Source organism: Rhinoderma darwinii, chromosome 7 (assembly GCF_050947455.1).
Source record: "Rhinoderma darwinii isolate aRhiDar2 chromosome 7, aRhiDar2.hap1, whole genome shotgun sequence".
NCBI classification, from domain to species: domain Eukaryota; kingdom Metazoa; phylum Chordata; class Amphibia; order Anura; family Rhinodermatidae; genus Rhinoderma; species Rhinoderma darwinii.
In genome coordinates, this window is record NC_134693.1 from 29,017,873 (window position 1) to 29,033,002 (window position 15,130).

General features: G+C 38.6%; 1 protein-coding gene across 1 annotated transcript in view; it reads left to right on the forward strand.

The window, feature by feature from the left end:
- The window catches only part of PAPPA2 (pappalysin 2), a 118,565-nt gene that overhangs the window by 57,152 nt on the left and 46,283 nt on the right, over positions 1–15,130 (forward strand). The window contains exons 9-12 of the mRNA XM_075833075.1: positions 308–399; positions 490–680; positions 7,603–7,692; positions 10,607–10,742. Coding sequence (XP_075689190.1) covers positions 308–399; positions 490–680; positions 7,603–7,692; positions 10,607–10,742 — 509 coding nt within the window. The remainder of the gene's footprint in view (positions 1–307; positions 400–489; positions 681–7,602; positions 7,693–10,606; positions 10,743–15,130) is intronic.

A 15,130-nucleotide genomic window follows, 5' to 3' on the forward strand; every position in this document is an offset into this window, starting at 1 on the left:
CTTTCCAATATACATTGTACTCTGTTGGAATTTAATAATTATCTATGTCAATTGTAAGAGTATTTTTGTTATTATTTTTAATACCAGCAACATTTTTGGTTCTGAAAAATTTTCTTTCTCCTTCAGTCTCCTACCATAAAAAAAAAACAAAAACATATTTGTCGATTTATGCCTATAAATCATTTAATAAACATATAGTTTACAAATAAAACTTATAGTGGGAAGATATGAACTGCCACATTTATGAGACCTTTACGGGCCCACAATCATCTCAAAGTTTCTGCTCTTGTCCATATTATGACTTCAGGGAACTCGGAGAAGAATGTGATGATGGCGCAATGCAAAATGGTGATGGCTGTTCTCAAAAGTGTCAACTGGAAGAAAATTATATTTGCAGAGGTTCGTACTGTGCATTGTACATGCAAACAAACATTTTGCTTTCTGAGACTTCGCCAGCTGCTTTATTGACATGGTGTTTTGTATTGGCAGGAAGGCCTAGTCTTTGTTACATATCCCATGAAGACAATGATTTTCTTGATGAAGGGATAGAAATGTCTGCTGATTGTAATGAGTTCACATCTCAGAGATACAATGATCAGTGGGCTTCTCATGCTGCTACTTCGCATGAAGACCTAAGGAAGTGTCCAGTTTCTGCAGTGATTGGAGAACCCATACAAAAGGTAATACTCCTTGCTGTAGAGTCAAATTATGGAATCCCCAAAACTAGTCCCACTTTTAGGCCTCATGAACTCTACCATATTAAGGATCTGGGTTGTTTATATCCATAATACGGCATGCATAGACTGCTATGGGCCCATAAAATACATTAAAGGCTATGTACAACTTTGAATGGATTTTTTTTTTAATTAAATAAAAAAATTGTTAGTTTTTAGGCACTTTTCTAATTGATTTTTATTAAAAAAATATGTATCTTGTATACATAGAAGTATTATCGTTCCCTCTCAGCCGATTCCATCAGTTCATCTGAACTGAAAGCTCGGCTGAGAACAGGTCCTGCTTGTCTCTGATACACAGGATCCACCTAATATAGATCACATCTACACTACCATTTAAAAGTTTGGGGTCACCCAGACAATTTTGTGTTTTCCATGAAAACTCACACTTATATTTATCAAATGAGTTGCAAAATTACTAGAAAATATAGTCAAGACATTGACCAGGTTAGAAATAATGATTTTTATTTGAAATAATAATTTTCTCCTTCAAACTTTGCTTTCGTCAAAGAATGCTCCATTTGAAGCAATTACAGCATTGCAGACCTTTGGCATTCTAGCTGTTAATTTGCTGAGGTAATCGGGAGAAATTTCACCCCATGCTCCAAGAAGCCCCTCCCACAAGTTGGATTGGCTTGATGGGCACTTCTTGCGTACCATACGGTCAAGCTGCTCCCACAACAGCTGTATGGGGTTGAGATCTGGTGACTGCGCTGGCCACTCCATTACAGATAGAATACCAGCTGCCTGCTTCTTCCCTAAATAGTTCTTGCATAATTTGGAGGTGTGCTTTGGGTCATTGTCCTGTTGTAGGATGAAATTGGCTCCAATCAAGCGTTGTCCACAGGGTATGGCATGGCGTTGCAAAATGGAGTAATAGCCTTCCTTATTCAAAATCCCTTTTACCTTGTACAAATCTCCCACTTTACCAGCACCAAAGCAACCCCAGACCATCACATTACCTCCACCATGCTTGACAGATGGCGTCAGGCACTCTTCCAGCATCTTTTCAGTTGTTCTGCGTCTCACAAATGTTCTTCTGTGTGATCCAAACACCTCAAACTTCGATTCGTCTGTCCATAACACTTTTTTCCAATCTTCCTCTGTCCAATGTCTGTGTGCTTTTGCCCATATTAATCTTTTCCTTTTATTAGCCAGTCTCAGATATGGCTTTTTCTTTGCCACTCTGCCCTGAAGGCCAGCATCCCGGAGTCGCCTCTTCACTGTAGACGTTGACACTGGCGTTTTGCGGGTACTATTTAATGAAGCTGCCAGTTGAGGACCTGTGAGGCATCTATTTCTCAAACTAGAGACTCTAATGTACTTGTCTTGTTGCTCAGTTGTGCAGCGGGGCCTCCCACTTCTCTTTCTACTCTGGTTAGAGCCTGTTTATGCTGTCCTCTGAAGGGAGTAGTACACACCGTTGTAGGAAATCTTCAGTTTCTTGGCAATTTCTCGCATGGAATAGCCTTAATTTCTAAGAACAAGAATAGACTGTCGAGTTACACATGAAAGCTCTCTTTTTCTAGCCATTTTGAGCGTTTAATCGAACCCACAAATGTAATGCTCCAGATTCTCAACTAGCTCAAAGGAAGGTCCGTTTTATAGCTCCTTTAAACAGCAAAACTGTTTACAGCGGTGCTAACATAATTGCACAAGGGATTTCAAGTGTTTTTTCTAATCATCCATTAGCCTTCTAAGACAGTTAGCAAACACAATGTACCATTAGAACACTGGAGTGATGGTTGCTGGAAATGGGCCTCTATACACCTATGTAGATATTGCTTTAAAAACCAGACATTTGCAGGTAGAATAGTCATTTAGCACATTAACAATGTATGGAGTGTATTTCTGATTAATTTAATGTTATCTTCATTGAAAAAAACGGTGCTTTTCTTTCAAAAATAAGGAAATTTCTAAGTGACCCTAAACTTTTGAATGGTAGTGTAAGTTCATCACATAGAAGTACACATCAAGTACATAGAAGCTATATCGTAAAAAGTAAAAACATTTTTTAATAAAAGTCAATTATAAAAGTGTTTGAAAAGACAAAAATATTTGATTCATAAAAGCAAAATCCATTTAAAAGTGTACATAGCCTTTAAAGAGGACTTCACCTCTCCTGACTTGTATATTTTAGTAAATACTTGTATTCCTCATGAAACAACAATTCTGTAACATCTTTTCTTAAAACTCTACATTGTGCAATTCCTCTATTATTCCTGTTAGAAACTTCTAGGAGGAATAACAGAGGAATGGCATAACGCAGAGTTCTAAGAAAATATCTTCCAGAATTGTTGTTTCCTGAGGAATACAAGTATTTACTAAAATATACATTTTAGGAGAGGTAACCGATCCCCTTTAATGTGGATCCTATTTTATACAGAAGCACAGAGAGGTTATTTTCTCATGGATTAATACAGATTACGGAATACATGAGAAAAAGAAAGCATGTTCCAAGGCATGCTATATCATAGAGGCGGTACACAGAGTGCCTACGAATTATAAAATACGGACCCGGTGGTACCATAGTGTGTCTGTGCAAATAGCATGAGCCCTTAACTTGCAATTCACCTACAGAAAAAAAATTCAGTAGCCTTAGAAAAATTGATCATACACATGAAGGGTCAGTAATAAAACGGTAGTAGAGGGATGGTAATAAATATCCGTAGGGATAGTGTCCATGGACACGTCAAAGCCTGGAATTACAGGCTTTAGTAAAGTGTTCCAAATATTAGAATATCAGGTTGAAACCATGAAACCTAAATTGCTTGAATTTTGGTTGAACATTGGTTGTCATCAAATTTGGAAATTTACATTATGTAAAACTGCTAAAGGGAATAGCACCGTACCTGATATGAATGTGTCTTGAAATAAATAATAAAACATGAAGATGAACATCGCGTCCGATTCAACACACGCGGGGTACAAACCACATAAAGGCTGAATAGTCGAAATAAGACGTAAAAGCAGCTCACCAGCGAGTAGGACTTATTACAATATTTATCTATAAAGTTAAACAGCTTCCATGGAAAATATTTTCAAGCTGTCACAGATGTAAAATCTTTCATGTTTTCACAGATTTTGAGGTAATGGCATTGAATGTGTTTGAACATTCTGGTTCATTTGTGTAGGTCACCCATGGAGATGTTCCTACTGCGATCTGTAGCATCTTTCATCAAATTACGGTAAAGACGTTGGTGCCCAGCTAGGAACTTCAAATACTTTCATGCGTCCACCAAACTTACTTGATTGTCTGTAATTTTGTGACACAATTGATTTAATAGAACCATATTTGCTGCATACGGTATATCGACCTCCAGGAAAAAACTTTGACGGCTGTGGGTGAATGCAGCAATAATATCACTGATCGTGAAAACCTAAAGTAAAATAAACGAGTAGACACAGAGTAGATGCTGATTCTGGAAATCTAGGCGTGCGGGTTCCTTCTTTATTAGTTTGACTGGTTCCCTTCCAGCTGTGTGTATGCTAGCAATTTATTTAGCGGCGATACGGCAATTGTTGAGTTGCACTTTTCAAAGGAAGGTAAAATAATGTTGATAAAGCACGCTAGCATATAACGGGACCATTTCCATACTCTACACTTTAGGTTGGCGATGCAGTCACTCAGCGATATTTAGCAAGTAACATATACTGTCACGTTTTAGTTGATCACATACAGGCTTAGTTTACAATAGTAATGTAATAATTATTTCTCCCTTCTGTATTTTTATTTTTTTTGCTATTGGGAAAAGTTTACAGATTTTTTTACTTTTTTAGGCTGGAATTAATTTTCATTTTTTGTTAAAAAACGGTGGACAGGATGGTGGATGCCTGTAACCCTAGTGTGAACTGAACCTAAATTATATATTAAAATATCAATCATTTCTACCCCTGATGATAACGCTATACTACAGGCCCATGTACATGTCTGTACTACAGATCCATGTTTATAGATCTGAATTTCGGCCTCTGATCTTATACCAAGGCACATTTAAGTTTTTTCTTATTTTTTCATATGAAAAAATAATGGCCTTTCATGTTCTATTACATGCAATACTTCAGAAGTATTCTACCCTAGAATCATTGCTTCTATGGGAAAATATGATGCCATACAACATCACATGGAGTGCCTATGGCTCTGTAATACAAACCCATAGGGACTACCGGTGCTACTGTACCGGGTCCATGCAAACAACAAAGACATATATATGAGCCCTTCAGGTATGGACAAACATACAATATATGGGCCCCTTGCTCTCTAATAGCCCATCATAGAGCAACTCTCTTATGTCTCTTTAATAATCCACCAGTAGTTGTGAGGCGTTAAATCCATTCCTTTAAATGTAATCTAATAGACAGCAGGAATCTGCTCTTAAAGAGGACTTGTCACCTCTTCTGACATGTCTGTTTTAGTAAATTATTGTATCCCCTATGAATTAACAAATATGGAGCATCTTTTCTTAGAACTCTGTGTTGTACCATTCCAATGTTATTCCTCCTAGAAGTATATGAATAAATTGATAACTGGGTGTTACCATTCCCCTTGCCAAAGGGGCATGTCCCTACACAGTCTGAGACTGTGAGCACTGATTGGACAATGTCAGACTGTTGGGGACACACCCCCAACTGGTAACATCCAACTGTCAATCCATTCATACATTTTTAGGAGGAATAACAGAGGAACGGCACAAAAAAGATTTATTAGAAAAGATGCTCCAGAATTGTTATTTCATGGGGAATACAATTATTACTAAAACAGACATGTCAGGACAGAGGACAGGTTCTCTTAATGGTAGCAGTGGGCCCCCTACCCACTGGGCCCCTGTGGAGCTGCACAAGTTGCAGATATGCTATGTCCTCCTTAAACTAGAATTGAACAAATAATAAAAAAAATTCTGTACTTTAGTTAAATGGTGCAAGTATTCAGTGAAACAAAAACTCGTCAGAAAAGTGTCAAAAAGATTTTCTTTAATTAAATTGAATAAGAATGGCCAAATCCTCTGCCATTTTCATGACCAACCGAAATTCAAGTAATAGAAATTCCATGATTTCAACCTGATTTGGTTGGCCATTAAAATGTCAGAGGATTTGGCCATTCTTATTCAATTTAATTAAAGAAAATCTTTTTGACGCTTTCTGACGTGTTTGTGTTAATTGGAAACCACATAATTCATAGATAAAATCGAAAGACAAACTACAAATAAAAAAACCCAAATAAAGCATAACAAACGCTTATCGCCCATGTCTTGTATATGTGACAGCTCTTCGTTGCTGTCACAAGTTTTTCCATGTTTGCAGCACTTCTCCACACTACATTTTAATGTGACTTCACAGTACATTGATTGAATTCTTCTGAGGCAGCCCACAGATCACTACATTCTGTATGGCACTGCAAACTATGACTTCTTAAGTCGTTAGATGGTCTATTTGTGCAGAATTCCAAGGACCCCTGTAGAGAATTCATGTTTGGCCTCTTTATTCTGCATTCTTCTTCCCTAATTATTTTCATTGCATGCATATAAGCGCTGTTTAAGTCGTAAGTTGGACTTATTTTATCCCATTATGATTGAAACTATATGAATGCTGAGGTGATCAGTGTCTAATAGGTAATTATAGTCAATGCCATGTAGTCAAGCATGCCAAAAAGCACCCAGAACAATACCCTATATAACACCAAATACCTACTCCAAATAAACAGGATAACCTAAAAGTAGGAGCATTCCATTTTTCTAAGTTGTATTTAACACTTCAGCTTTCAAGATGGTGGACAGGGTAGGGTAGTGTGCGTAATTGGTAAACCTATTGGTCCTATGCATATTAGTAATGATTAAATTAATCTTACTTCAGCATCATTCAAATATTTGGTTGGCTCCTGTCTTGCTTTCTTACAGGGGTTATCCGGGATGTGAACAGTTTTTATTAGGGGCTGCAAATGAAATAAATCAGTAAAGAAATTCTTATCCTTGTCCTTGGCGATCCAGCGCTGTCACTCTGGCAGCATTCCCAGTGGTTGTTTACATGCACATAGCATGTAACTACTGCAGCCAATCAGCGGGGCTCAATGGTGACCAATCGTATTTGTGGCATAATGGCAGAAATATAACATATGGCCACTGAGCCAACTGATTGGCCACAACGGTCACATACTTTGTGCATGTAAACAAACACCGGGACTGACAGTCCTGGATTACCAGGGGCAAGGATAGGTAAGTATAGCTTTTTTGGTTTATTTACTTAATTTTCAGCCCCTAATAAAAAAATTCACATCCCAGATATACATAGCGGGAGATTTTTCAAAAGTAGGGAAATGTTGAGGAGTTACATAGTAACCAATCAAAATCCAGATCTCATTTTTTAGGGGAAAATTAAAACCACAAACTGATTGGCTACTGTGGGAAATATGGTTACTTTTCCCTTGTACTATGCTTGATAAATATCTATCTATATTACAATCCCAGGTATCATAATGGTGGGGGGGAGGGACCCCACTTGTAGAACAATATAACAATATTTCCTAAGTTATCAACATCCCCACGTTGTCCAGATTCTGTCCTAGAAACATTGCATAATGTAATATTCACACATAAACTGGCTGCAGTTCTATTATTCTAATTATTTGGGTTTTGTAAATGAATATTTATTCAACGGGATAATTTAAAATGCTAAATATCTACGGTTGGTAAACATGTTTTGATGGATAGTTTAGCACACCATGGTCCATCGCCAGATAATACAGCTTATTATGTGCTTGGATGCTTTGTACAAAATTGAAGTGTCCCTGGAAAAAAAATGTCTAAACTATTGGCAATTGAGGTGGAAAAAAAGAAGATTATTTTTCTAGACGTGTCTTGTATTTTGTTTGTAGAATTGCCTGCCGTTCAACATGGTACCTGGAAATCAGATGCTTTCATGGGTTCCCTGTAATGTGTTTCCTGAACAGACTGTATGGTTAAAGGTAATATAAGTCTTCAAAACTGTGGCAACAATTATAACTTTTTTATTTACTATTTTTTTTTACCATATTAATCAGATATTTTAAAATATAACATATAATCTGGTAATCTGGTGATCTAGAAGTCCTGCTAATCCATCGTTGGGCATAAATAGTCCCACTACCAAATTACCAAGACATTTTCTTATGGTCCAGCATTTTTCCTGGGAGGAGATGGGTGAAAAGAACTCATCAGCCTCCATTCTTTCCTGTGCGGCAGTAGTTTAGCTGAGTTGAGTGTCAGACCTAAAGAAAAGTGAGTTAAAGAGGCTCTGTCACCGCATTATAAGTGCCCTGTCTCTTATATAAGGAGATCGGGGCTGTAATGTAGGTGACAGTAATGCTTTTTATTTAATAAAACGATCTATTTTCACCACTTTATTAGCGATTTTAGATTTATACTAATGAGTTGCTTAATGCCCAAGTGGGCGTGTTTTTACTTTAGACCAAGTGGGCGTTGTACAGAGGAGTGTATGTCGCTGACCAATCAGCGTCATGCACTCCTCTCCATTCATTTAGTCAGCGCATAGGGATCCTGCTAGATCCTTATGTGCTGTCTTATACGAACACATTAACAATACTGAAGTGTTTAGACAGTGAATAGACATTCCACGGGATGTCTATTCACAATCTCTGCACTTCGTTACTGTTTCTGTGGTAGTTACAGCAGAGCAAAGCGTAATCTCGTTATAACCTGTCATCTACAGCGTAATCTCGCGAGATTACGCTTGCTCTGCTGTAAATACTACGGAAACAGTAACAAAGTGCAGAGATTGTGAATAGACATCCCGTGGAGTGTCTATTCACTGTCTAAACACTTCAGTATCGTTAATGTTTTAGTATAAGACAGCACATAGCGATCTAACAGGATCCCTATGCGCTGACTAAATGAGTGGAGGGGAGTGCATGACGCTGATTGGTCACTGATTGGTCACTGATTGGTCAGCGTCATACACTCCTCTGTACAACTCCCACTTGGTGTAAAGTAAAAATACACCCACTTGGGCATTAAGCAACTCATTAGTATAAATCTAAAATCGCTAATAAAGTGGTGAAAACAGATCGTTTTTTTTAAATAAAAAGCATTACTGTCACCTACATTACAGCCCCGATCTCCTTATATAGGAGATAGGGCACTTATAATGTGGTGACAGAGCCTCTTTAAGACAGTATTGAGGACCTAAGAGAATATTTTCTTCCTTGTGTCTCCAGAGGTGGTGGATTATTAGAATTGCACTTTAAATACAGATGAAGCAGAGCTGGGTTTGTTGTTTTTTTTAGAATCTAATGTGATATCACAATGATTCGTAGTTTTCTATAGAAGATCTAATAGTGACCAAAAGAAAAGTTGATCTCAGGTTCCTGATTGGCTCTGTGAAGCTCTGTGTAATCGAATGAGATCACAGGATCCTACGCTCATTTCTCAGCTATCCTCGGACAGGACATTGCTAAATGTTAGGAACTAACATAGATGGGGAAAAAAAGCTGAGACCCCTCACTTATTTCCAGAATGAAAAGGGGATGTCTTGCTCATTAATATGAAATCTTCTGAAATTGGTCCGGGATGTCCATAATAACATAAAATCCTAGACACAGCAATACTTGAAAGTATTACTAATGTGAGATAAGCACCATTAAAAATTAACAAATATCATAGTTTCATTGAGAAGATAATCTGTCAACAATTTTACCCCAATGAAATACTCATATTGTAGTGTACAGTTCCTGTACACATTGCTAGGGATAACTCCTTTCCATTTTACACATTACAGATTATCAGAACCCCACACATTTTCAACCAATGCACATTATTCTTACCAGAGTCCCAGGCAGCGATAAGTTTGTCATGTCCACATTTAAGCCAATTCCATGGCAAAAAAATAATGCTACTTATTATTCGTTTGGATAAAAAGCTACATATGGCTAGGCAATAATAATTTGCATTAGCAGAATAAAACTTCATAAAGTAAATGTCTACCCTTGGACCTTATCTAAGAAGGTAGAAAATTCTGAGCTGATTTATTTTATAATAAAAATTTGTAGAAGTTGGAGCTCAACTTTTCAGATAGAGCTCCAAATCTCCTGCATAGCCAAAGAGTTTAAAGATACATTTCTAACTAACTGCAACCACCACTAGGGGGCGCTCAGAAGTTTCCTGCCTAGTACTTACACATTATCTTTTAACTCTATGGGGGACACTTACTTAGTCTGGTGTTTCATATACAAGTCTAAAAACAAAATAAATATGGCAAATCTTTGGCTGTCCGTACGCTAGTGTAAATTTGTGGCATAATTTATGCCAATATCTGGTGTAAATTATGGTAAATCTGTTAAACCAACAGTTACCCAACCCCTTGTCTCGCTACTTTGGAAAAGTGGCAAGAGAAACAGAAAATAAACAGCAAAAAAAGTCACAAATTATAGTCCAAATATAGTGTATGCCATAATTTGTGACTTTTCAATGCCAGAATTATGGTGCAACATTAGTAATAAGTTTCCCCCTATGTCTATTCAGGAGATTTGGAGCTCCGTATAAGTAAAACGGAGCTCCGACTGCTATAAAGATATATTAAGAAATCATGTTGAGCCTTAACATTGACATGGTGTTAAAAGGTGGACATTCACTGTACAGTGTTCCCCAGCATTGTGCAGAGGACCTGTGTACTCCCCTATGTTTATTCACAGAGGAACTAGTAATAACGGTCCACTTTAATGCCGGTGTCATACAGTAAAGCTTCATTCACTTGTTACAGTTAGATCTGGACTTTCCTAACTGTGTGACAGATGTCATTTTACGTTATCAACCTGGTATATGAACAGATTGTGACTCTCCATGTGTTAAATGTTAACTTCTCCATATTTATCCGCCCTCGCTTAGGTTAGCTTTGATAAACACAGTCTTGCAGATTCATTCCTCGTTTACCTCTCCACTGATGGCGACCTTCCTAACAGCGCCCCGAAGGCCACAGTCACTGCTCATCTGACAGATGTGACAGGACACAACCATTCGCTTGGTGAGTAAAGTGGATATAAAGATTTTTTTTTTTTTCAATACTAGCACTGTATTATAGAAATATATATTGTAAATTGCATTAAATTTACTGACTTTCAGTAAAACAAATTGAATCAAGGTGGTACATGCCATAGATGATGCACGTGTAGCTTCCATGGGGCCATTAGAGAGAGGACGCCTTTGCCTTGGTTGTCCCAATCCCTTTGCTACTGGGTGGCGAGATGCTATGCAATACGCTCCTCTCCAGAGGAATTACATACTAACCAAAAAATGGGGTAGGGCGTCAGCCCAAGGGTCGCGGAAAACTGTTATTCACATCACGTTGGCTCCTGCGGTGAGTCCCAAAAGGTGGCCTTGTCTAGTTGCTAAACCTCCTCTCCAGCGACTGGATGAAATAATTAAAATGTAATAGATTTCATATAGTATCATACAGAATAGGGCATATTATAAAGCAGCAGGTATAATAAGCAACTTGAGTATTTCATGTATCTGCAGTCATCAAAAGATAACTATACTGTGTAATAAATATATATCCTTCCCCTTTAATACAACAGTGCACATATATAATAACTGTCCAAAATCTGGATATATAAATGCCGTAGTAATGGATAACTCCAAGCTTACAATGTAAGACATAAGATTGTCACGTAGCAATCTCCCGGGCTCTGCACGTTCTGCATGTCATAGGTGTTATCATATGATCTCACCGGTATTTTTAATGATTAAGTCATGCCATCTGGTGTTTTTTTTTTTTGCTTCATTAGTGTCACGTTAGTTATTACTTAACAACTCGTGAAGGTATTTATAGATATAAAAGCAATAACAAAACACTGTGTCATTGTCAGTGAATCGCTAACATGGGGGAGACATCTGGATCGGGCTTCAAGTCACAATCACGTGGTGAACATATGGACAAAGTTTCTTATGTTATCACCCTATAAATGCTTATTCACCCAATGTTCAAGCAACGTTTCACCTTCCCATTGAAAATATTATCAAGGATTTTTTTTAAACTTATTTGGAGTGCTGCCTCCTTCCTTGGATTATGACTTTATAACTTGAAGGGGACTTGGTCAAAACTCTTTGAGGCTAGCACCCGCCATGTTTTGGATCTTATTACAGTGCCATATGTATAAAAACTGGTGCACTCAACAGCAACCAACTAGAACCTTGGTTTCTATCACCACGACATCCGCTTTGAGCCTATACCAACTTTTATACATTATGAGAATTTCCTTTAGAAAGGACAATTATAAACTGATTTAAAGGATAAAGAGGATTAAAGAGGTTTTCCCATGAAAGACATTTATGACATATCCACATTATATGTCATAAATGTCAGATAGATGCGGGTCCCACCTCTGGGACCTTCACCTATTTCTAGAACGGGGTCCCCTAATCTCTATTCTAGCTTTTTATGCTCAAGCTGACTCCCAGACACTTCCTTATTACATGGTTGGGACATGGTCAGGAGTTACAGAAACAGCGTAACTCGCTGAGCTCTGCTGTTTCCATAACTCCCATAGTAGTGAATCGCAGTGACGGAAGCAGTGTAGCATGCGAGCTACGCTGTTTCTGTAACTACTATTCAGTTCTATGTTATGGAAACAGCGTAGCTCAGCGAGTTAGGCAGTTTCAGTAACTCCCGACCATGTAATCAGTAGGTGGCCGGGAGGCAGCGTGAGCACAAAAAGCTAGAACAGGATTTAGGGGACCCCGTTCTAGAGATAGGTGAGGGTCCCAGATGTGGAACCCGCATCTATCTTACATTTATGACATATCCTGTGGATATGTCATAAATGTCCTTCATGGGAACCCCTTTAAGGATAACAAGAAAGACAACCAGGAACAAGATGGATGGATGCAACCACTGTAGCAGAATTGGGTTATAACATGGGAAAATGGACTGTTTCCTTAGGACCTACACTATTTAGAGGCCTCCGCCACCATATCTCCACCCTTTCTCCACTATGCATGCCATGGCAGGGGCTGTGATATAGTTTAGGCAGTGGGTAATTTGGCATTGTATTGCATTAATTATGTAGACCATTATTAGGCAGAGTATGGTGATATTATTTTGGTAACATTATGGTACTATATTTCTCCATGTCCCCTTCCAAGAAAATGGCAGGTGTTCTGGCAAGAAAGATTTTCATCCAGCTTTGAATAGCATGCACAGACATCATGAACACACCATTGATAAGATACAACATCCAAGCAGCAGACAAGACATTGTAAAGGAAGACTAACCCCAGAAGTTGACACCAAGGGGATTGTATCGTTAAGACAACTCCTTGTATTGCTGAACCCCTGACATAAGCTAACTGAATGTGGTCTTGATGTTATGGTCGCGTGTGGTCAGGGATTATGTTAGCTTGAGCTGCTTTGAAAATGCCCAATTTCCTATCATGGCTGAATAGAGGACCTGTCAGGGTTATTCAGTTTGTTTTATAATAGTCTATAATCCAGACCTCAGGTTATTATCACATTGTTCCCTCAGCTAAAGGAAGTATTATGTTTCTCATCAGAGAAGTGGATCCTCAAAGCTGTAATCGGTTTAGCGCTGCCTTGACTGGAGTGCAGTCTAAGGAATTCCCCGTTTTACACCCTAAACTCCCGCAAGGAGGTATGGACTTTCCCAGGTTGTGGTACCCGGGGTAGTCACCGATGAGACAGAACCGTAGTCAATAGTCATTCCAGGAGTTGATACCAGGAGTAGAACCACAGGAACCAAGCGACAAATCCATGGCAAGACAGGAGCTTAATCCAGGAACAAGGCCGAGGTCAAGGTCAAGTCAAATAGCATTAGGATCAATAGCCCCAAAAAGGTGTGGGCATGACAGGCTGATTCCCCTTTAAATAGGCCGCAGGCCTGACGTCCTCAGCGGGTGCCAGTTGCTCCAGTAACCAGAAGTTTCCAGCCGTGGTGAAAAGGATAGCTGCGGCCGGATCCCACAGGACTGCGTATCTATATGGGACCACAGGAGGAGGCATCTGGTTTCCTAGAAACCAGCGTGTTCATTGATATGAGCCACGGCCGCTCGGTGGAACTCGTCGCTGGTGCCAGACGAAATGAGTAACAGGAAGTAAACCCAATAATAACATATTTTTGTTAGTTAAAGGGGTTGCCCGCTTTGAGAATCCCTAATTGTTAGAAAGGGCCATTAGCAATAAGCAGAGAACATATTGTTTCCCTGCTTGGACCCCCAGCGTTCAGCTGTTATCTGTGGGGAAACCAGGCAATGAGCGTTCAATTTCCCAAAAGAGCCACTACAGGGGAAATTAAGCATTACACAGTCCCTATTCATATCAATGGGTTGTTAGTGTAATGCAGGACAGGCCAGATCCTCCCAACCGAGAGACGCTCTTTGTAACTGTTCTCCACTCCACTGGCCAACAGATGAAGATCATGAACAACCCCTTTAAGCAATTCCATAATATATAAAAGTATAGGATGAGAGTTGCCCTACATTGTAATACAGAACAGGACAATAATCTAATTTTCTCATTCCTTTCTCAAGTGATCAGTGTATTGGTTTTCAGATGGAAATGTCTAAGTGCAGTTGAATTCTTGACCTTACATGGGATGGGTAGTTTTGTGGTATGTTATAGTACAAAGCATTATCCTCTCTGGAATAAATATTTCAAGTTCTTCCACTGGCAACAGCCTTGATGTAGTCTGAAGATGATTATATAACAGACATTTAAGCTTGCAGAATTTTTAGAAATTGTAGAATTTGAAGATAATGAACTGAACTGGAAGCTAAAAGCTTTATTTAAGTGATAGCATTGCCAATGTATTATAGGGATGATTTAAATGGTAAAAGGTTTCTCTATGTGCCAATAAAGATATTCAAATGTTCCTAAACCTCCTTCTGCTTAGTAAAACTGAACAGTAAGGCACATAACTTGCTCGTTTATTAACAAGGTAAAGGTTCAAGGTCAACTGGCCAACCAGAGAACCAGAGGATCTTCTGGTAGGCCCAGGGTCTTACATGATGGAGGGGCCAATCACAACAGGGTCATGAGGCCCAGCTAAGGCCTATCTCAACTGAAGATGATGGCTGAAAGGATAGCTGACTTCTGGGAATTACGATTTTTTTTTTTTATACTAATAACATATTAATTTTTTATGAAGATGGTCAGTATTTACTATGCACTTAATAGTGGGCATATATTTGGTCTGTACAGTTGGAGTCAGAATGATTTTTTCGCCAAAAATGGATAGATTAGGTTATGGTAGAATAAATTAGTGATTGATGAAGAGGGTGAAACATTTATATTTTTTGAACCACAACATGTAGACAGCCTCCCCAGCCCTGCTTTGTGTTATCAGTATATCCTAAATCAGGAATTATCAAAACTGTCCATAAGGAATCCCCATAGGCC